Source organism: Morus notabilis, unplaced genomic scaffold, assembly GCF_000414095.1.
Source record: "Morus notabilis unplaced genomic scaffold, ASM41409v2 Scaffold1855, whole genome shotgun sequence".
Lineage (NCBI taxonomy): Eukaryota > Viridiplantae > Streptophyta > Magnoliopsida > Rosales > Moraceae > Morus > Morus notabilis.
The window spans coordinates 54,643-74,828 of NW_010365510.1; the positions used below are offsets into that span (position 1 = coordinate 54,643).

General features: G+C 31.3%; 1 protein-coding gene across 1 annotated transcript; it reads right to left on the minus strand.

The window, feature by feature from the left end:
- Positions 1–10,548: 10,548 nt before the first annotated feature.
- LOC21386203 (ubiquitin domain-containing protein 1) lies at positions 10,549–17,030 on the minus strand. Its single transcript, XM_010108272.2, has 5 exons — positions 16,884–17,030; positions 16,672–16,745; positions 15,226–15,348; positions 11,089–11,208; positions 10,549–10,790 (listed from the first exon to the last, which is right to left on the minus strand). Exons 2-5 carry the CDS (start codon positions 16,706–16,708, stop codon positions 10,726–10,728), a joined length of 345 nt encoding a protein of 114 aa, XP_010106574.1. The 5' UTR covers positions 16,709–16,745; positions 16,884–17,030; the 3' UTR covers positions 10,549–10,725.
- Between the last annotated feature and the right edge of the window lie 3,156 nt (positions 17,031–20,186).

Below are 20,186 nucleotides of genomic sequence, written 5' to 3' on the forward strand. Positions count from 1 at the left end.
TAATATAATCTTAATTTTTAATTATCTATAACAATTCAACTTCATAATAAAACCAGCACTAATTTTTAACTATACACTAATTTTAAAACCAGCACATTTATTATAATTATAGTTTATCAAACACTGAACTGCTTTTTGTAATAGCTGTTTTTTCTTTCAATCCAACTAAAAATAATTTTTTTCAAAATCTACAACAATATCAAACTAAGCCTAAGTCGTATCTTTTGCGGTGACAAAACACACTAATTTGAATTTTGGGCTGCTTTCGCATTCCACATGCATGAGAGGAAAGGAAATTATGAATTGAAGAGTATCAATTGATAGTTCGATAGTATACCGGAACGACAAATCGACATCTGAGTGACTCCCAAGTCTCAAGTATGACAAGTCATTCAGAGTATGAAACCGGAGGAATAGCATTTACATCAAACAAACATTGGATAAGCAAACATAACGGTGAAGTGTCGTAAGGTAATAGATTCTCGGTAAAATAAAAGAACATTGTTGATATGTACAAACTACAAACACCACTTCAAAAAAAAAAAAAAAAAAAAAAGGCACCTCACCGAGAAGATCCTGTTCTACTCTACCCACCAAAATGGCCGCAATAAAATTGCTTCAAAACCTGAACTACAAGGAAACCCAACTTGAAGAACCATTTGAACAAACAATCTTTCTTATACGTTCAAACTATGAAGAGAATTTGAAAGATCACCTCAGACCCTCTTGAAGAAAGAAAGAATGTTGCCTTGCTTGGAATCCTTGTTTCCTGTTTTCTTGTTTCCAGCTTTGCCTGTTGGATTTGATGGAGCGGTGTTTCCCACTGCTGGTGACTTCTTGGCTGCAGGAGGCCTGGATTCATAAACCCAGCTTAAGAGTCAATTCAAATGCATAAGCAAATATTTCAGAAAGGGAAAACCATTGCCATAACGGGCTTAGTACAAATCAAATAGAAAAGTTCATAATTAACAATATGAATGGCACAGCTTTTCCCCATTGATAAGAAGGCGCAGCTTTTTTTACATATAAGAAATAAGGTTTCAATTAAGTCAGAGAAACTGTACAAATGGTCGCAGGGATAAGATATCCACTTGAGACTAAGAGGATCAGCATTTAACGCGAACACATTCCCTAGGTGCCCGAATAATCATACAAGAACGAAAAGCAACGGTCAAAAGTAGAGATACAGCTGGATGATATATGGCAACTGATTCACATGCCATTCCAGCAATTTCCCCTAAAGCTTTTATCAAAAAGAATCACACCACTAAAACCGATACAGAAAAGTTGTCTATATTTGGTTTAACCACCCACCCAACATAAGATGGAGTGAGAAAGTTGGACAAGTAGTGGCAGAGACTGAGGTTCATAACCCCTCACGATGCAAAATAATGCATTGAAAAGGTTTAAACAAGCAAATTAAATAATTGTTTTCTTCTAAGGAACACCTGCATAGCAAGGTTAATGTGATAGTTTCTAGAAATTTTAAGTTTCTGGATTTTTAATAAACAAAATTATATATAATATATATATAATAGTATATAAATATATAAAAAATATTAAAAAAATTTCGGGCACTTATGGCGGGATCGGGCTGCCTGACTGGGTTTGGGCAGCCAAAACCTGTCCGAAGCCCGTCCATGGTCTTCCTCGGGTCGGATCAGGCAGCCCGAAAATTCAGGCTTGGGCGGGCTCGATTATCGGGTAAAAATTCAAAATTTTCGATGGTCGTGAGCGGCCTGTCTAAAGTTTCAGTACTAGTTATGAGTGATGTTATGCAATATTAAATTATATTTGTGTATTCATCTTGTGTTAAGTACAATTACGTTTTTGAATGTGATGTTATGTAGTAGCATGTCATACTACATACACCCAATAAAACAAGTGAAACAAATAAGATAAATTAAGAGTGTTGTACTAACCTCTCGACCTAAAGAGATGATGTACATGTAGTTATAATTAGTTCAATTTAAGATCACGTTGTCTTTGGAGACCTCGTGAACCCTGACTTCCAGATGATTCCAAGCTTGGAAAAATAGTCGGTGGAAAAATAGGTTCTCTATTTCACTGAAACTTGGCTTAAACAGGAAATAAAAAATAAAAACCAAATAATAATACGAAGGAATATCCGTTTAAGATATTTCACGAGAATTTACGCAAAATTTCCTGAAATTCTCTCACTATTTCACTGTATGCAAATGTTTGTTTAATAGGTTTGAAATACTGTTCAAACTTTATTGTTATAGTGATTTTTTTTCACAAAATTTTCTGTTCCAAAAATGGCAGTGTTGTTTAAAAAAATTCGGAGGATAAATTTTATTTTTGCATCTTGCACTTTAGTCTCTTTGTCACTTTATCTCTCCATTTTTATAAATTAGGCTGTGCATCCCGTAAACTTTAAAACTCATTAACTTTTTCCTTTTTGTTTTTTTATTAACGGATTTGATGATTTAATAATTATTGAACGGATAGTTTAATAAATTATTTTCATAAATATCTCATGAAATATGTACCATATTTTAAAATGATTCATAATCTATAAAAACACATCCAAATATCCATAATTTATGGGGTACGTAAGAAGATATAAAATATCATAAATGACAAGTGAAATATATAAAAAAAATTTGACATCGCTTCTTCATCTTCAAAAATCGGAAAACGTTCATCCAATAAAAAAAATTGGTTTTAATATGCACTCCGATAGCTAAAGCGGATGAAGGCTTCTCAATTGTTTTCCTCTTTTCCTCTGGGTTTTTTAATTATGAATACAAAATTATCTAATTTTTGGAACTTTGTGAACCATATTGTTTTTATTTTTCCATATTTTTAATATGTAATTAGAATTACTATTGATCCAATTACAAAATTTAATGTGGTCTGCTTCACTAAAAGGGATTTAAAAGTAATTATATAAAGTGGGGGAGATGAAACCGCCGTAGGCCGCCAGATTTAAAACCGGTCTTCGCAGAAGATGTCTGAAGAAGGACAAAACTATCCAGATGTCGGATCTCCGACGGTCAGTCAAACCGGCAAGCTTCCCTCGAAAGCCGGCTCCTTTCATAAGTTCAGTTCCCTTCCCGCTGAGTCTCTGCTTGTCATCAACTACCTAATTGACATCATTAACTCTGAGCTCAAAAAAAAAAAGATAAATTTTATTTTTCCCTGAACTTTAGTCACTTTACCTCTTAAATTTTAAAAAGTAATCTATTTATCCCTTAAACTTTAAAATGCTAGTGACTATATACCTTATGTTAAATTCTGTCAATTTCATGCTGATGCGTCATTAGTTTTGAGAATAAAAACTTATTTTAAATTAATTTTTTTTTTTGAAAATAAATTAAAGCATATATTATTAAAGAAATTACTAAAAAGTCATCCTTCATATTAAATAAAAAATTCCTTAAAAAATAAAAATGAAATTCATTACTAGAAGAGTAATCTCTTCCCTTCCGGCGACGGGAGCAGCATTCCCTGCGTCAAATTCAAATGCCTCGCCACAGCATTCCATATGTGGAGTCTTATTTGAACCCACTATTATTCTTATATTTATTAAAATCGGAACTAAATTTATGAAAAAAAGTGTTAGAGTGTTTCTTGGTACATTACTTTTAAAATTCTCAAGTTATTTTCGGATTAAAATTCCTTCTATCTTAAATTGCGGTAAGAATTTTTAACCGAACTATTTAATCACGAAAGTAAATTTTTAACTTAAAACTTACTATAAAATTTTAGAATATTAATATTAATTCTATAAATCTTTTATTCACGAAATCAAATATCATATTTTCTAAGAAAATTCTTAATTTAAATATGTAAGTTACATTGTTAAATTTTAGAATTTTTTCAGTCATTAGACATAATAAGACTGACGATAAAAGTAGGAGAGATATGATGTTGTTTTGTGTGTCATACACAAGGCCATTTTTTGACCATGAGCATATGTATATATATAGTGTTCCTAGTGTATTTCTTGTCATTTTTATGTGAACTGTTGATAAGGCAGAGGAAGCATAATTTACCTAATAAAAAGTTAAGTTGTTGAAAACTTGATGTATGGTTTGAATTATATTTTTGGACGAGTTAGTAGTTTAATTCATAGGATAGGTATTCAATACTTTCATTTAAACATAGGTTTGTTTCAAATTTAGTAGGCCATAAAGGGCTTGTTTGGATTGATTAAAAAAACGTTGCTTTTGGCTTATTTAAAAGTAGTTTTGAGTTTTAAAGTTGTTTAAGGCCTCGTTCGTTTCGCTGATTCGAGTTTAGATTAGTCAACTCAAATTCTAAATTGATAATATAAAAGTGCTTTTGGTTTATCGAAACTCTTTCAGATTAGTCACTTCCTTAATTAATGCTTATGAAAAAAAGGAGGGCTTTGTAAAAATAACTCAATAGAAAAGTTTTATTTATAAAATAACTTTTTAAAAATTTTTATTTGTAAAATGACTACAGAACGACCATTTTTTACAAAAAATGATTAGGTGGTCGTTCTTTATAAAAAATAAAGAAGGTCATTTTGCTAATTTCACTTTGTTGGATAGTCATTCTAGCATATTTTCCAAAAAAGAAGCTTATGATTTTTTTTACCTTTTTACCCTTTTATTTGCAAAAAATAAAAATAAAAATGCACATATCTTTTTATTACATTACTTTTTGTAACAATTTGTTGAGCCACATACTATGCATGTGAGGAATAACTTTAAAAGTTTGATCACGCGCTAAAATATGTAGTCTTGTTAAAAGTTAAGTCCGTTAATTAGAGCAAGAGAAAAAAAATTTAAAAATCATATTGAAATATAATTAAAATTATATAGGAGTAAGACTAAGAAAAAAACTTAAGTATGGGGATATTTGAACAGAATTATTTTAATTAAAATAAAGTAAAAAAAGAAAGTATTTTAAAAAAAGGATATTATAAAAAAATGTAACGGTAAAAAAATGTTAGGAAAAAAGTCAATATGCAAAGGAAAGAAGAAAAAATAAAAAGGTAATGAGAGGAAAAGTTTAAAATGAAAAATAAAAGAATTAAAGTTATGTTGGAGCTTTTGATTAAAAAAAGTAGGAACATATTCGAAAGGATTATTTTAATTAAAAGAAAGTATTTTATAGAAGGATATTGTAAAAAAAAAATTGTCTAAGAATATTAAGAGAAAAATAAAAAAGACAACAGGTAAAAGAGAATAGAAAAAATTAAAAAGAAATAGGAACAATTTAAAAAAGAGAGAGAGAAAAATAATAAGAAATAGGAGGTTAACACATGGCCTCCTAAGCCGATTTGGCTACTTTTATGTGAAAAGAATAAATTATTAAAGATCTCTTGACAAAATAAAAAAAAACACAAAAAATAAAATAAGATGAGATTCTCCGAAAAGCTCCGCCGCCGTACCGCCGCCGGTGGCCGGATTCCGGCAAAGCTTCGTTTCGCAGCTTCTCGACTTTCGGTTGACGATCCGTTTTGAGGTAGGGGTCCTATTACTTGGAGTTTTATGTAATTTAATTTATTTTGTTAAGTTTGAGAAGATTTAAATTATATATCAAACTTATTTATTACTGTTACACGATATGACTTGAAACAGAACCATTAAGGGCCCGTCCTGTAATGTACAGCGTGGCCAAGAGATTTTAACATAATTTTGGAAATTGACACAAAAGCATGGTTAGGAGAATGTAAACCGGACATGATAGTGAGATAGTGTGCTAACAGTAGGTGCAGCCGTTCATCATCCCTGGGTGTGAACCCGAAAAGGTAAAAGAAGGAGAGGTGATGACGCTCTCTGGGGTTGAGAATCCCCAAGGTTACTGTACAGTGGTTACGTCCTGGTGAGGGTCCGGAACGACAGTTCACCCTTACCCGTGGTTCGAGAACTGATCTGGTAAGGACATCGAGTTAGAGTTCCCTACCATCAGTCTCTCTGAGTCACCGCGCCCTTCAGGGGTTTATCGTCCCGAGTGTACGGACTAGATTATCTCACTGACACAGGTTTTCATAATTTATTGTGCATAAAAAGTAGAAATTACTAACCATGCAGGTTTAATTTGGGAAAGGTAAATAAAACTAAAAGTGAGTAATAGTTCTCCTACTGAGCATTCTGTGCTCACCCCCCTTTGTCGTCTTTCATTTCCAGGGGGTGTACAGTGCAACCTTTCGGACGAGGAGTAGTCACCGATCAGCGTGCCCCTCGTAGAGGATCTACCATTTTTAGCTTCCTTCCTTAAATTTGTGTAAGACCTTGATTGGATTACTTTGGACAGAATTGTAACTGATGATGATGATCGTACTGTTAAATATTTTATTGGTGCTACATTATACTGTGGATCTAAGTTTTAACGTAACGATGAATTATGGGTTTTAACGGAGAGTTTGTTTTAAAGGCCCATGGGCAGACATTGTTTTTATTTCAGTAGTTTTATTTTATTTTATTTCTATTTGTGCACCGTTACCGCACTTTTATTACATAACCCCTTGTTAGGGGCGTCACATAATTCATAGGATAGGTAATCAATACTTTCATTTAAACATAGGTTTGTTCCAAATTTAGTAGGCCATCAAGGGCTTGTTTGGATTGATTAAAAAAACGTTGCTTTTGGCTTATTTAAAAGTAGTTTTGAGTTTTGAAGTTGTTTAAATTGACAATATGAAAGTGCTTTTGGCTTATATAAACTCTTTCCAGACAAGTCACCTCCTTAATGCTTATAAAAAAAAGCTTATGATTTTTTTTTTTTACCCTTTTAACCTTTTATTTGCAAAAAAAAAAAAAAAAAAAAAAATCAACATATCTTTTTATTACATTACTTTTTGTAACAACTAGTGCATGTGAGGAATAACTTTAAAAGTTTGATCCCAGGTTAAAATATGTAGTCTTGTTAAAAGTTAAGTCCGTTAATAACAAGAGAAAAAAAAATTTAAAAAATCATATTGAAATGGAATTAAAATTATATAGGAGTAAGACTAAGAAAAAAAATTTAAGTATAGGGATTTTTGAAATGAATTATTTTAATTAAATTAAAGTGAAAAAAGAAAGTATTTTAAAAAAGAATATTATAAAAAAATGTAACAGTAAAAGAGTGTTAGGAAAAAAACTCAATACGCAAACGAAAAGAAGAAAAAATAAAAAGGTAATGAGAGGAAAGTTTAAAATGAAAAATAAAAGAATTAAAGTTATGTTGGAGCTTTTGATTAAAAAAATAGGAACATATTCGAAAGGATTATTTTAATTAAAAGAAAGTATTTTATAGAAAGATACAATAAAAAAATTTGTCTAAGAATATTAAGAGAAAAATAAAAAAGACAACAGGTAAAAGAGAATAAAAGAAGTTAAAAAAATTAAAAAAGAAATAGGAAAAGTTTAAAAAAGAGAGAGAGGGAAATAAGAAGAAAGATGAGGTCAACAAATGGCCTTCTAAGTCGATTTGACTGTTTTTATGTGAAAAGAATAAATTATTAACGATCCCTTGACAAAATTTAGAAAAAAAAAACATACAAAAAAATAAAATAAGATCAGAAAAGAGAAACACATGAAAAAACAATTAAATTGTAAAAAAATAAAAATAAAAGAAAAACATTTAAAAAATAAAAAATAATAAAGTAGAAAAAGTGGAAAAGAATAAATTGAGAGGGTGAAGAGGCTACCACATGGTAGCCTAGCACTATAGAAAAAAAAAGTGTGAATATAACTTTTGATATAAAAAGGAATTACACGGAAAACAATTAAGTACGGACACATTCGAAGAAAAATATATTTTTTTTATACAACACGAGATTGAACTCTCAACCTCTCATCCAAACCCCTAGTGCCATTAGACCTAGAGGTCTTAAGGGAAGAAAATTATTTTAACTATAGACAAAAAAAATTAAATAGAAACAAAAGCAAAAAGAAATTACGTTAATTGGAGCAAAGTATACTAGTTCTTTTTTTAAAAAAAAATTATGTAAACAAAAAAAAAATTAATAGAAAAAAGAATGAAGATAAAAATGAAAAGAAGGAAAAAGTATGAAAAAATGAAGGAGAATGAGAACCTATCACGCGGCAATCTAAAAAAAGAGTATTATTCAAGAGTATTTAGCTCTTTTATGTATTGTTAGATAAAAACTTTTAACTTATTTATTAAACATATTCAAAAAGATCTTATGAAATAAAAAATTTCTAAACACTAATTAGAAAATTCTAACTTATATATATTTTTTCTACTGCTTAAAAAGTACAAGTAGAAGTTCTTCAAAATAGACTCAAAATAAAGTGACGAAAAATACAATTATTAAATAGCTGTGATAAATAATTGTGACGGTCTAGACATTTGTGATTATAACATGAATCAATTAATAATTTTATGTTAATCTTTTCTATACTTTATTGATGATAAGGCCATTTCCAACTGGAGGCCTTTTCTTCAATTTGGAGCACGATTAGCACTCTAACCCAGCGGCATATCTCCACGCCAATTTGCCAATTTTGCTACAGTATCGCGGCACATATGCCGATGCACTGTCCTCTCCCTAGCAATTGGGTTACTTTTTTTTTTTCGCTTTTGTTATTTTGTTAATTAAAATAGAAGCTCATTTTTATTTTCTCATTTCCCAAATCAAGTCAAAAACATGATCAAAATTTCTTATTTTTTGCTATCAAAAATAAAAAAAAGCTTTTAGTATCCCAGTTTTTTAACTTTTTTAAATGATTTTAGTTTATTTTAAGGAACTTTCTCCGGTGTTTTTTTTTAGAAATACATGTATTTTTTATTTTTCAGTCATCATATTTGTATCAGAATATATCTGTTCTGCATACTTTTTAAATCTAGTGTAATTTTGACCAGACCTAACGGCTGAAAAAACAGAGAACACCGGCGTTCCCAAAAAGAAGAAAAAATCAGAGAAACTCCCTAATTTTAAATATTTGTGAAGGTGATCTAAATTAATACCAACGAATTGTCGTTCATTGCTATAAAAAATAATAATTAAATGACAATTCTAAATATTCAAAATATCACACAAATTGGTTAAATAGATTAATTGTTAGGAATTATTATAGTAAGTTGAAAAAAAAAAAGAGGAATATAAAAGGGATTGTACCGTGAATGTTTCTTTTAGAATAAAGTTTAGAGTAAATGAGTTGGAGATGAACTTTTTAAGTGGTGTGAAACTATTCTTTTTTGAAGATAAAACAACTCTAAAATGGAGTAATGGATTGGAGATGGTCTAACAAATAAAATTTTTGTGTATAGCCCTGTTCATTTCACCGATTCAAATTTAGAATTCGGGTTTTACTACAATAAAAAACTCTAAAAAACAGTCACATCTAACTTTTTTATTACAGTAAAAAACTCTCACATAAAATTATATTTCAACTCAAATTAAAAACTCAAATCAGCGAATTAAACGGCGATTGAACTAGACTTGAAACTTCCTAAGTACGGTATATTGATTGTTTATATACTCAGCTTCGAAAAATCTTGTGTAAGACTAATTAAACTTGAAACTTCCTAAGTACGGTATATTGATTGTTTATATACTCAGCTTCAACAATGTACAATAGTCATAACGACTAGTAGACTTTTGAAACTTTTAAGGCTGATTCCTTGAAAACTTATGTTTAAGACCTACTTGATAATATTAGGAGATGTGGAAAATAATTTAACAACGATCAAAGAAGCTACCTTTGTCGTGCTTGATAAAATGAAATTTTTAAAGAACAGTAGAGCAATGGTGATAAATTTTTTTTCCCCCCCTTATTTCATACTAAGCACATAAGACGTTTCAACACCAATCATAACATTGGCAATGTGAACAAGTTCATCAACAAGTCGTCTTTCCTTTTCTTTTTCGGGTACTTAATTGTGTAAAATTTCTCTACAAATATTGCATCATATATCAAAATCGAACAACATACAAATTTACTAAATATGATGAATATTTGATGGTTCACAGTGCACAATCTTGATGGAGTTTATTTTTTCTTTAGTTCCCTAAGAAAGAAATAACTTTTTCTTGTTTCAAGTGGCAACAAAGTAAAAAATTTCCTTGGTCGTTTAATTTTTGACTGGAAATTATGTTCTACCTGTTTTCCTGTCGAGCATGGTAACAAGAAAAGGGGATTTATAGGATAAGACTTGAAAAAATAAAGGTAAGTTTTTTCCGCCATCAAATTTATATCAAAAACTAAATGTTTTACATACTTTTTTTATCTTGATATGATTTTGACTAGATTGCACTATCAATAGAAGGTCCCACCTTTCAACGACCAAAACAAAAGACAGTTCCGATTCCAAACACAAGGATTGCAACTTTTTTTTACCTAAACTCTATGTAACGTCAATTGTGAGTCGTAGAAAAACTTTTTAACTCGTAAGTATCCAAGTATGCACACAAAAGTAGCATCGCTCAAGCTTATGATCAAGAAAATGCTGATTGCTCAACATATTGACAAAAATATCATACAATAATGTACAACCAGGCTTTTAGTTGTAAAATTGTATGGATAAAAATTCATCTTTGTAATCAATAAATGGTTTTCACTAAAAAGAGAAGAAATTTCAGAGACAAATCCAAACGGCTGCAAAACAAAAAAGCTAGTTGAGTACAATTAAATTTAAGCAAGTTGAGTACACTTGGATGCAAAAGAAGGCATAAAATACGACCAGCTCTATTAAAGATATGAAAGAGAATGAGAGAATAATATACATGATTTACAGTCAATCTTGTGCACAAATTTTAGTATGCTCTCTCCATATTTAACTGTCCTGAATTAGGTTGGTTGGCTCACTCAAAACATACTTCGGTAGCTCATATTTTGCGCCTGCAAAAATACTTTTTTCAGTGACTATACAAGGCCTTCGCAAAACAAAGTATAAAAGATAAAAAAAGAAAAACCTTTCTATAAAAAAAAGGTTAAGAATCAGCAAACCCTGCATTTGCATAAGGTTATGATCTCTTTAAGTTCTCAGGTACTACTAAAGTTAGCAGTCATAGTGTCATTGTCATTCATGGTGTTAAGGAGCTTTTGTGTGTGCACATGCGCGCAGGCCACATGCATTGGAAATAGAAAAGCAGAAAGGAATTTTCTTTGATGGAAAAAAGCAGAAGGGATTTAGTACCTCTTTCGTCATAACAAATTGTCAAGTCAGCACTTTGAACAATGACCCCAGCGCTGTCCACAATTGCTTGAGCAAGGGATAGATCAGCTTCAGCAGCAGCTCGTAGTGCATCCCAAATCTCTGTGGATGATAAAATTCAAGTCCACATTCCAAATTATAACATGTATGAAGATCGTAAAAGACATCTAACCAAGAACAACACTCTTGTTTAAACAGAAGAGAAAACACTTGTAACCAAATCAAGTCACTCGAACCGAGTCATGGAACCCAATCTGAAGAAAATCATCTCCTTAATTTGCTTATTCGTTTAGGGGGGAAAGAAGTTCTTTTGTTCTCTTTTTCAAACTGGGAATGTAGAACTTCAACAAACACAACTCCAAATGATTTTTAGGGCTAAAAAAAAAAGGGATTCATCAAACTTTTGAAGGATCTTATCAATATAAACAACCTAGCATAAATAGAACACCAGGCCAAGTCCTAATTGGTATTTTGTTAATCTTCCTCTAATCATACAAGTAACTTTAAGTTTCAGATTTGGAGTAACATGATAATTTTCCATCTTGTAGCAACAGTCAGTTATTCCCAATCACACTTGACATAAAGCCGTACTAATGAGTGGCATGTGAACAAATTTGCACAAATGAGCCTTCAATTACCAGGCGTGGCGATCGTACATCCCAATTAAAACTAAGGTATATGGTCGTGTTTTCATGAAGAACATCGTTACCTCCATAAAGACCCAACTTGGACAGTTGGCATTGGAATTTCTAACTAATCATGCACGGAGTCTCCTTAAATTCTAATCAACATTCTTCAACTGTCATGACTTTGTAGCATGATCAAATTATAAAAACACCATACAACTGATTAGATTAGCCATTGTAGCGTGCAATGTGATGATCACCAAACTTGTTTGATCTAAGGTTCTCCGGTTGTTCGAACTCGAATATGCTTTCCATTAACCTCCAAATGTTGGCTCTCATCAATCTTGACAGGAATTTCTGAGTGCGATAGGAAGCATCCATCAACAAGTTACTTAAATACTCAACAACACATAACAAAGCATGCTCTAAAGCTTTAATTCTAATAAATCTAACTCCCATTCTTAAGATTCCTGTCTGTTGATTTCTCCTCATTATCATTGGTGCAGGAAGAAAAGGACCTGCTTCTAAGTTTCTCGCAAACAATGATTGGCACTAATTGCCCATAGTCCTTTTAAATGCCATTGCTTCCATTTACTAGTCATTTGGATGTAACAACAAGGAACCACTCGTAATTTTATCTTAGATAATGATTTTCATACTCAAATTTAGAGTGTCATTGTGTCTGTGTCCAGTTTGTGTTGAAACATTCTTTCACACTACACGCGCTATATCTATAGCTAGAATCAACTAGAAACACGGATAGGTGATAAAAATAAAAAGTTCTTCCCATGGGATCCCATGGACGTGCATCGAATACATCATTTAGCTTCCCGGAAAAATTGCCCATTAGTTATCACTTTCTCTAAGTATTTTTTAAACAGTAGAACACAGTTATGGCTCGAGTAGATGGCAAAACATGCAAATAGCCCCAAGATCTCAAGACCCAAAACCTCAAAATGTAAACTTAATCATTCTCTTTCTACTGCATCTTAATAGTACTCGCTATATCAATCCCATGTTTTACTGCCTTCTCCATATGCAAACTACTTGAACAAACTAGCTTCTCACTTTGCATTGATCTAAACGCAAATGTCTTAGTAAACTTCCCCCTAGGCCCTAACTCAAATTTGTGATCTCACCCTTTTAAGCAACTTCCTGATGGCATTCTTTTTCATTTTGCATGACTAGAAAAAGCTAAGACTATATATATAGCTTTGGAGAGATATCTTGAGTCCTCAATAAATCTAACTTTCCCTTTTTTAACTTTTCTACATTTTCTATTCCCCCTCTTTGAAAACCTCAATTACTACATTTTCTACTCCTCTTGACAGTACATCTACTCTTGCTTATACTTAGGACTCCAATTTGAAACATTTTGATGGGTATACCAAACATAGTGATTGGTATGTCTGGCTCCCTTTCAGTAGATAAGGTTAGGATGAAAGGGCTTGCTTTCATTAGCATTCAGTGAAGGTGCACAGCTTCTTTGAATGTCCACTAATTAACTACTGCATCTTAGGGGCAGGACCGATCCTGAAGGAGAGGTCTTTCTTTCCGGTTTCAAAATTGAAATATATATATATATATATATATATGAATATTGTATAATAAAATGCATTGAATTATCTAGGGTTTTTGGCACAATTGCCCCCCGAACTTGTCGTGGTTTAGCAAATTGCCCCCTAAACTTTTAATTTTGGCAAGTTGCCTCCCGAACTTGTAAATTTGTTTCAATGTGACTCATTTAACTAAATTTGCTCAAATTTTTTTATTAGATTTAAGGGATTAAAAGTTTAGATATTGAGAGATTTGTGTTATATTTGAATTGGAATGATGAAAGTTTTGGTTGAACGTGCTTTTTTGACACTCATTTAACACAATCATTGTTAAAATGGGGCATATTGCAACAACTTTACAAGTTGAGGGGGCAACTTGCCAAAATTAAAAGTTTGAGGGGCAATTTGCTAAATCACGACAAGTTTAGGGGGCAATTGTGCTAAAAACCCAATTATCCAACACTTAATAGGAAATTGAAACTTTGACCCTTATGGTATCACTTCTCTTAAAAATCTCCAAATCAAATATTTACATAATGACACTATTAAACAGAAGTTTTGTTTCTTAAATGGCTGGGAATTTTTGAATGACCAATTTAGAGAGTTTTTACACCTTGTCCACAATGACATTATTAAATAAGAGTTTTGGCTTTATGAGGAAGGAAACAAATCTAACCTATATATTAAATGAGACTTTCAGTTTTTAAACCTTGTCAAGGCACGGATTTAATTCAAATTTTCAAACATGAAACATACCAAGTTCAACATTAGCACAGCTAGGATTTTAAAGCTTTAAGAACTAAAAGAAATGATGTACTTACAACTAAATTGATCATTAACGTACATCTTATGCTTCAACAGAAGTCATACCACCAAATTATAGTTGGAGACAACAAAAAAAGAATCAAGAGATTTAAGAAGGTTACATTTGTGGATCCCCTATGTTATCACCAAGGGGCCGTTTGGTATGCAGTCATCTTGAGGGTAGGAATTGGAATATCCAAGGTTCCCATGTTTCGTACAATAACTAAAATTTTTGCAGTCTCGAGAAAGTCGATCCCATGTGATCACTTTACCACATTTTGGGATAATCTGATTCCATTCAACATGGAGATATTCATTTTTCAGGGAATTAGCGAAAAGATTAATCTATTTGCATGCTTCTCTAAGCAGTATTGACATATTTTAACTGACACGGACCCAAAAATTGGTCACTCTAGCTTTCTAGGATTCCCGGGAAAACTTCAAGGAAAATGAATATCACTATGTTGAGTGGGATTCAGATTACCTTAAAATGAGACAAAGTGAATCCCATGGGATTGACTTTCCTAGGAATGCAAAAATTTGAATTCTTGCACGAAACATAGGAATCGTGTATATTCTCATTCCCACCCTCAAGATTACTGCAAACCAAACAACCCCTATATGCCAATACTGCGTAAGGAAATGCATTACTGCTCAAATGTTAAGCAGATTCATTTCAGGACCTCCAAGAGAAACCCAAAACCTCAATCAAATGAAACAAGTAACTAGTAAGTTCATGTGCAATTTGTCCAACACATCACACTATACAGACATGTAAGCCCCCAAGTACGAGAGAAAAGAAAAAAGGAAAACAAAAAGAGAGAGACGTAAGCCGATGTTTCATTTTAGCCCCAGACTGTTTACATGAAAATATGCCCCCTTAAACAAAAATTAATCTAATGCTTCATTTCTCCCAAAATATTCACGCAAACAAAAAGTTAAATATCTGACGCAGAAAAAGTCTTAAGAGAATGCTTGAACTCAACTGTTCAAAGCATGGGAGGATTAGAAAAAAATTTAAAAAAAGATCTGCACATTCCTATTCCTAAAAAGCCAGCGTGGTGTGACGTTCATATAGTTTAAATAATTACCATTGATATCACTAAATAGAATAAATTCAGAATTAAAATTACCTTTCGTACCACCATAATGAGGAGCGGTGTCCCAAAACTCTTCGCGCAACTGCATGAGCTGAGTCTTCGTAATTGGCTGAGGATGCTTCCAAGGTTTAGGCTTCCGAATCTTCTTTACAGTCCCTGTTTCAGAAGATAGTTCCAATAATTAGTTAGCATATTAAGCATCCTTTAAAGTATAAAACTCAAAATACCAACACTATCTTATTGGAGAATATTGAAAATGGCAGCGAATTAATCGAGATCTATTTTGCTAATCCCAAGCTCACAAAATAAATAAATAGACCTGCTTATTTGTCCTAACCTCCTTCTCCTTTCTTCTTTTTCCAAATTTATCATTGTCAAACTAAGAATTGTTTGTCATACTTATGAACCCTTATTCAATAACAAAGTAGAAAATATTAGGAACTGGGCTAATAAGGAAAGGAACCAAATTCAAATGAAAAACACAAGTAAAAAGTGCAATTTAACTCCTCTTCAATCAGTATAAGCTCGAATTTCATTATACACAACGCAACTGAAAGCGACTGCTTACGAGACAAATGTGCAGGTAGTTGCATGCACAAAAATAAAGAGAAACTGCTTTTGAATCTGGACCTATACACATCAATCCAGCAAGAGGGTTCTTATGTTATGTTCCAACAAAAACTAGAAAACACTATGGATTTTGAAAATCCTTAATAACTTGGCCGCACTGCCCTGGGCATAGATTAATATCAACATCAACACTAACTAAAATGTTCAAATAAGGATCAAGAAAATTATCGTGGGCATTAATTCAGCAGTTTATTGAAGTCAGAGAAACACTAGAATACGTATTCTTAGTCCAGCTTTGTAACAAAAACTCAGAAGTTCAATACCCCACAAGCTTCCTTCCGGGAAAAAAAAACAAAAAAACAAAAAAACAAAAAAAAAGACACACACACACGCGCATCCTCTTAAGCCAAAAACTATGACAAAGCTTATTCTATTTTCAACTTCATCTCCATTAATTAATGCGATTTCTTTCAGACTTTCAATTCACTGTAATTGAAATATAACATCAAAATCTCATTTATAATAACAAGATCCACACAAAATCCCAATTCCTAGAAAGAAATATGCAGAAGAAAAATTTCTGAATCTAACGAATTTAAGAAAATTTCTCTGAATTAGAGTTGCAATTTACAAAGAAAAAAAAAAGAAACCTAGTTCCTCATTTGGCGCTGAGAAAAATACCAAAACACCACACTGTACAAAGAATTTACTATTTGATTTCAACGACCTAAACTACCGTTCTAATTTCTGCAACACAGTAGAAATCAATTTTCTCTAAACAGAGATATTAAAAGAAAAATATATACATATATAAATAATTTCCGTCATTTCATCTCTAAAACGCAGCAACCAAACAGAAAGCCAAAGCCTAAGAAAAATTAGTCAAAAGAAAGAATCGAGCTCACTCACCATCTCCTTTGGCTTGTGACGATCCAGCACAGCCCATGATTAACGTTCGTTCTTCTTTTCAAAGCCAAATTAGGCTTCCAAAGATGAAACGAAACAAGGAAAAAAGAGAAATTTCGAGAGGAAAAAAAAAAAGAAAATGTCAGAGAAGAAGAAGAAGACGAAAAGCTTAACTGAGACGCAAAGTCAAAGAGAGAAAAGAAAATGTTTTCTACAATTTTCTTGGCAGCCAAACACAAAAGTTCTGGTGAGAGCCCCTGCGGTTTTTCCGGTGGTTTTAAATAACGTTGAAACAAAGGTCCAAACAGGCAAATTAGGTTCTTCTTCTTCTTCTTTTTCTTTTTTTTTTCCTCCTTTTTTAAATAAAAGATTAATTCATTAATGATTGCTCAATTATATAAAACCTTTTTCTTTTTTTTTTTATAAATTAATTAAAGAGAGAGAAAGGGAGGAGTAGTGGAGAGTGGAGGATAGTGAAAGTAGTGGTTGGCTGTCATGTTCCTTCGTCGTGAGAAGAGTTTGTGTGGGGGAGATTGATCTTTTTCATTGTTTTTTATTTATTCTTTTTGGAAATTCTCTCTCTAATTGTTTTTTTGTACATTTAATTTTTGTTTTAAAAATCTTATTTATATTTTTTTTTATTTAGAAATTTTACTTAGGTTTGAGTGCGACAAAGAGTTATTTTTTTTCCCTTTTTTTATGGGAATGTAGGGCAAGATACATTTCATAAAAAATATATATGTAGGGCAAGACACCATGTTTATTATAAGGAAAATAAAAAATAAAAAAAAAGAAGGAAAGAATCTCTATTGTGGGGATTTCAATGAAATTATATTTAAGAATTTAATATATTTGAAGAGATGTGGTGCTTCTGAAAGAGAGAAATGTCCTTCGCTCGGAAAATACGCAAATTTAATATAATTATGATCTAATTAAAAATAAAGAACTAAAAAATATTCGAGTTGAAGATAACTCAAAAGCAAAGGCTTTCATTTGATAATTGTTAATAGTAATTGTCTTAAAAACGTAGTAAAAGCATACAACAAAAATTTATTGTGTTTTTTATTTTTACTGAGTAACAAATCCACTAAAATATAATTATTTTTTGTAGGGGTGTTCATGGAATTCGTCAATTTGATTAATCAGTGAAATCTAATATAATCTGAAGTTTTAGATTGGATTGAAAAAGATTTTAAATTGGACACGAATCCAGCACTTTTAAATCTATGAAATCTCCAAATCTGAAACCTATTATATATATATAATTTATATGTATATATATTTAATTTTTAAGTTTATTTTTAATTTTTGTTTTTAAAAATCTGTAATACATATGGCTATTTTTGGATGCAATCATAACATAACTATAACATAAACTCGGTTTTTTTTTAATGTCATCATTAATTGGGTTGTAAAAATTTAGACTTAATTGAACAAGTTTATGTTATAGTTATGTTTATTTGAGTTATGGATGTTGAAAATTTGAGACTTTGCATTGTGATAAATGATGAAGATTTTATGTTGTGTTTTATTTTTATATGGATATTTATTAATTTATAATTTTAAAGGTCATAATTTGTGAAATCCGTGAATTCAATCCGCCAATCCGAAAACGCTTTGAATCGGATATGGATTGAGATTTTTTCAATTCGATAGTTTTGTATAATCCGCGGATTCCAATCCGTGAATACTCCTAATTTTTTGTTCTCTACTTGTAGCAAGAGTTTATAACATAAGTTTGAAACAAAGCTTTTGGATCAAATTCATTTGTTAAAAAAATTTTACGACACAAAAGTAACGGAAGAAAAGGTTAAAACCAAAATTTTTTGGTTCAAACCTTAATAGATGTTATATAATAGTAACCTCTAAAGAAAGTGCATCACTCAACCCCTTTAATCAAGTTTTCATTGCATTTCAGATCTTGCATTTTAAATCGCCATAATAATTATGTAAAGGAGAATTGAGTAGTAAAGTCTTGAGTGACCAACAAATAAACAACAACTTCTAAAGAAAGTGTATCAAGACCTAAAAGACCTTTATGCCCATGATTCGCTGCCCTTACCTCCCGGACCTATCGGTGTGGTCTTCTACAACAAAAGTCCACAAATAATACACGATAAATTATGTTAAGAACAGTAGTTAATAATGTGATTATCTTCTTCTTTCTTTTAAAATCATTGACAAGGTGTGCATTGTGAGAGATGGAGAGTTAAGTCTTCTTATTTATTTGTTTATTTATTTGTTTATTATTATTATTATTATTATTATTATTATTATTATTATTGAATGGTGTAATAATTTTCAACAGATGAGAGATAATAAAAAGTGATTCACCAAAAAAGAGTTAATAAAAGTTACGGAGAAAAAATAATAATAATTCTCAACGCAACACTTTAAGTGCTCCTTTCTATAATGTTTGGTTGGAGGATTCAAACCATGATTTGAATCATGATTCATAATTTATTATAGTGTTTTCTCTCACAAAAAATACACGTAAATAAAAAATAATTATAATCACATGATTCTAATCTATGAACCAAACGTCTCCTAAAAAAGAGATTTTTTGATATGACAATGTACTGATAGATCAAGTTTTTTTAACCGTTAAATCTACGTACTTTTTAATTTTTATGTGCTTTTATACATATCTAACGGATAAAAAATTTGACCTATCAATATATTAACATACCAAAAAAATAAAAAAAGAAGCAAGTGCCCCGTTGTTCTTTTAACTCCTAGGAAAAAATAAATAGGAGAGAGAGAAAACCTTAGCATTGGGATGTGTGTGTATATATAAAAGTACGTATATATAAATATATAAGTATATATCATAGAAAAAGCAGGGGAAAAAAAACTTGATAACATTGAGACTCAAAATAGAGTGAAAATGAAATAGCTTTCTAAATCCAAGTATCCTATCCCTTAAAACATTATTTTATGCAAGATACATCAATATACGGCCAAGATACCCGTGATTGTTACATATGCACCAACCACCAAGATTATAACATGAGCATCAATGCGTCCTTCCTTCCATCACCTTTTTTCCAAAAATGAATAAATAAATAAATAGAAATTAGCCTCATGTGTCCAATGATCATGAAAATGACCTTGAGATCACCATCATCAAGAAAAACTGTCCCAAGTTTTATCATCGCCCACTTTGATAATGTGATTTTTCACGTTTGTTTTAGCACTCGCTTTCCACCCTAAAAAGTTTTAACAAGTTGAATTTAATCTTAATCCCAACTGGTTAAGCAACTTGAGACAAGGATGTTTATAACTTGTTACATTTTCTCTTCGCACACTCAATCCAAATTTGAAGAATATCATGACTTGTTTGGTAATATTTGAATTTTATTTTTGAAAATTCTGCAGTGCGATGTTGATGTGATATGATCTTTGGAAACGTACATTACCCTTAGAACAAAAGTGTCTTTTTATTTTAGGATGCTTCCTATTTGTGTTTTTGAATTTTATACGCATTCATATTTTGCATTATTCATTTTTAAAAACTC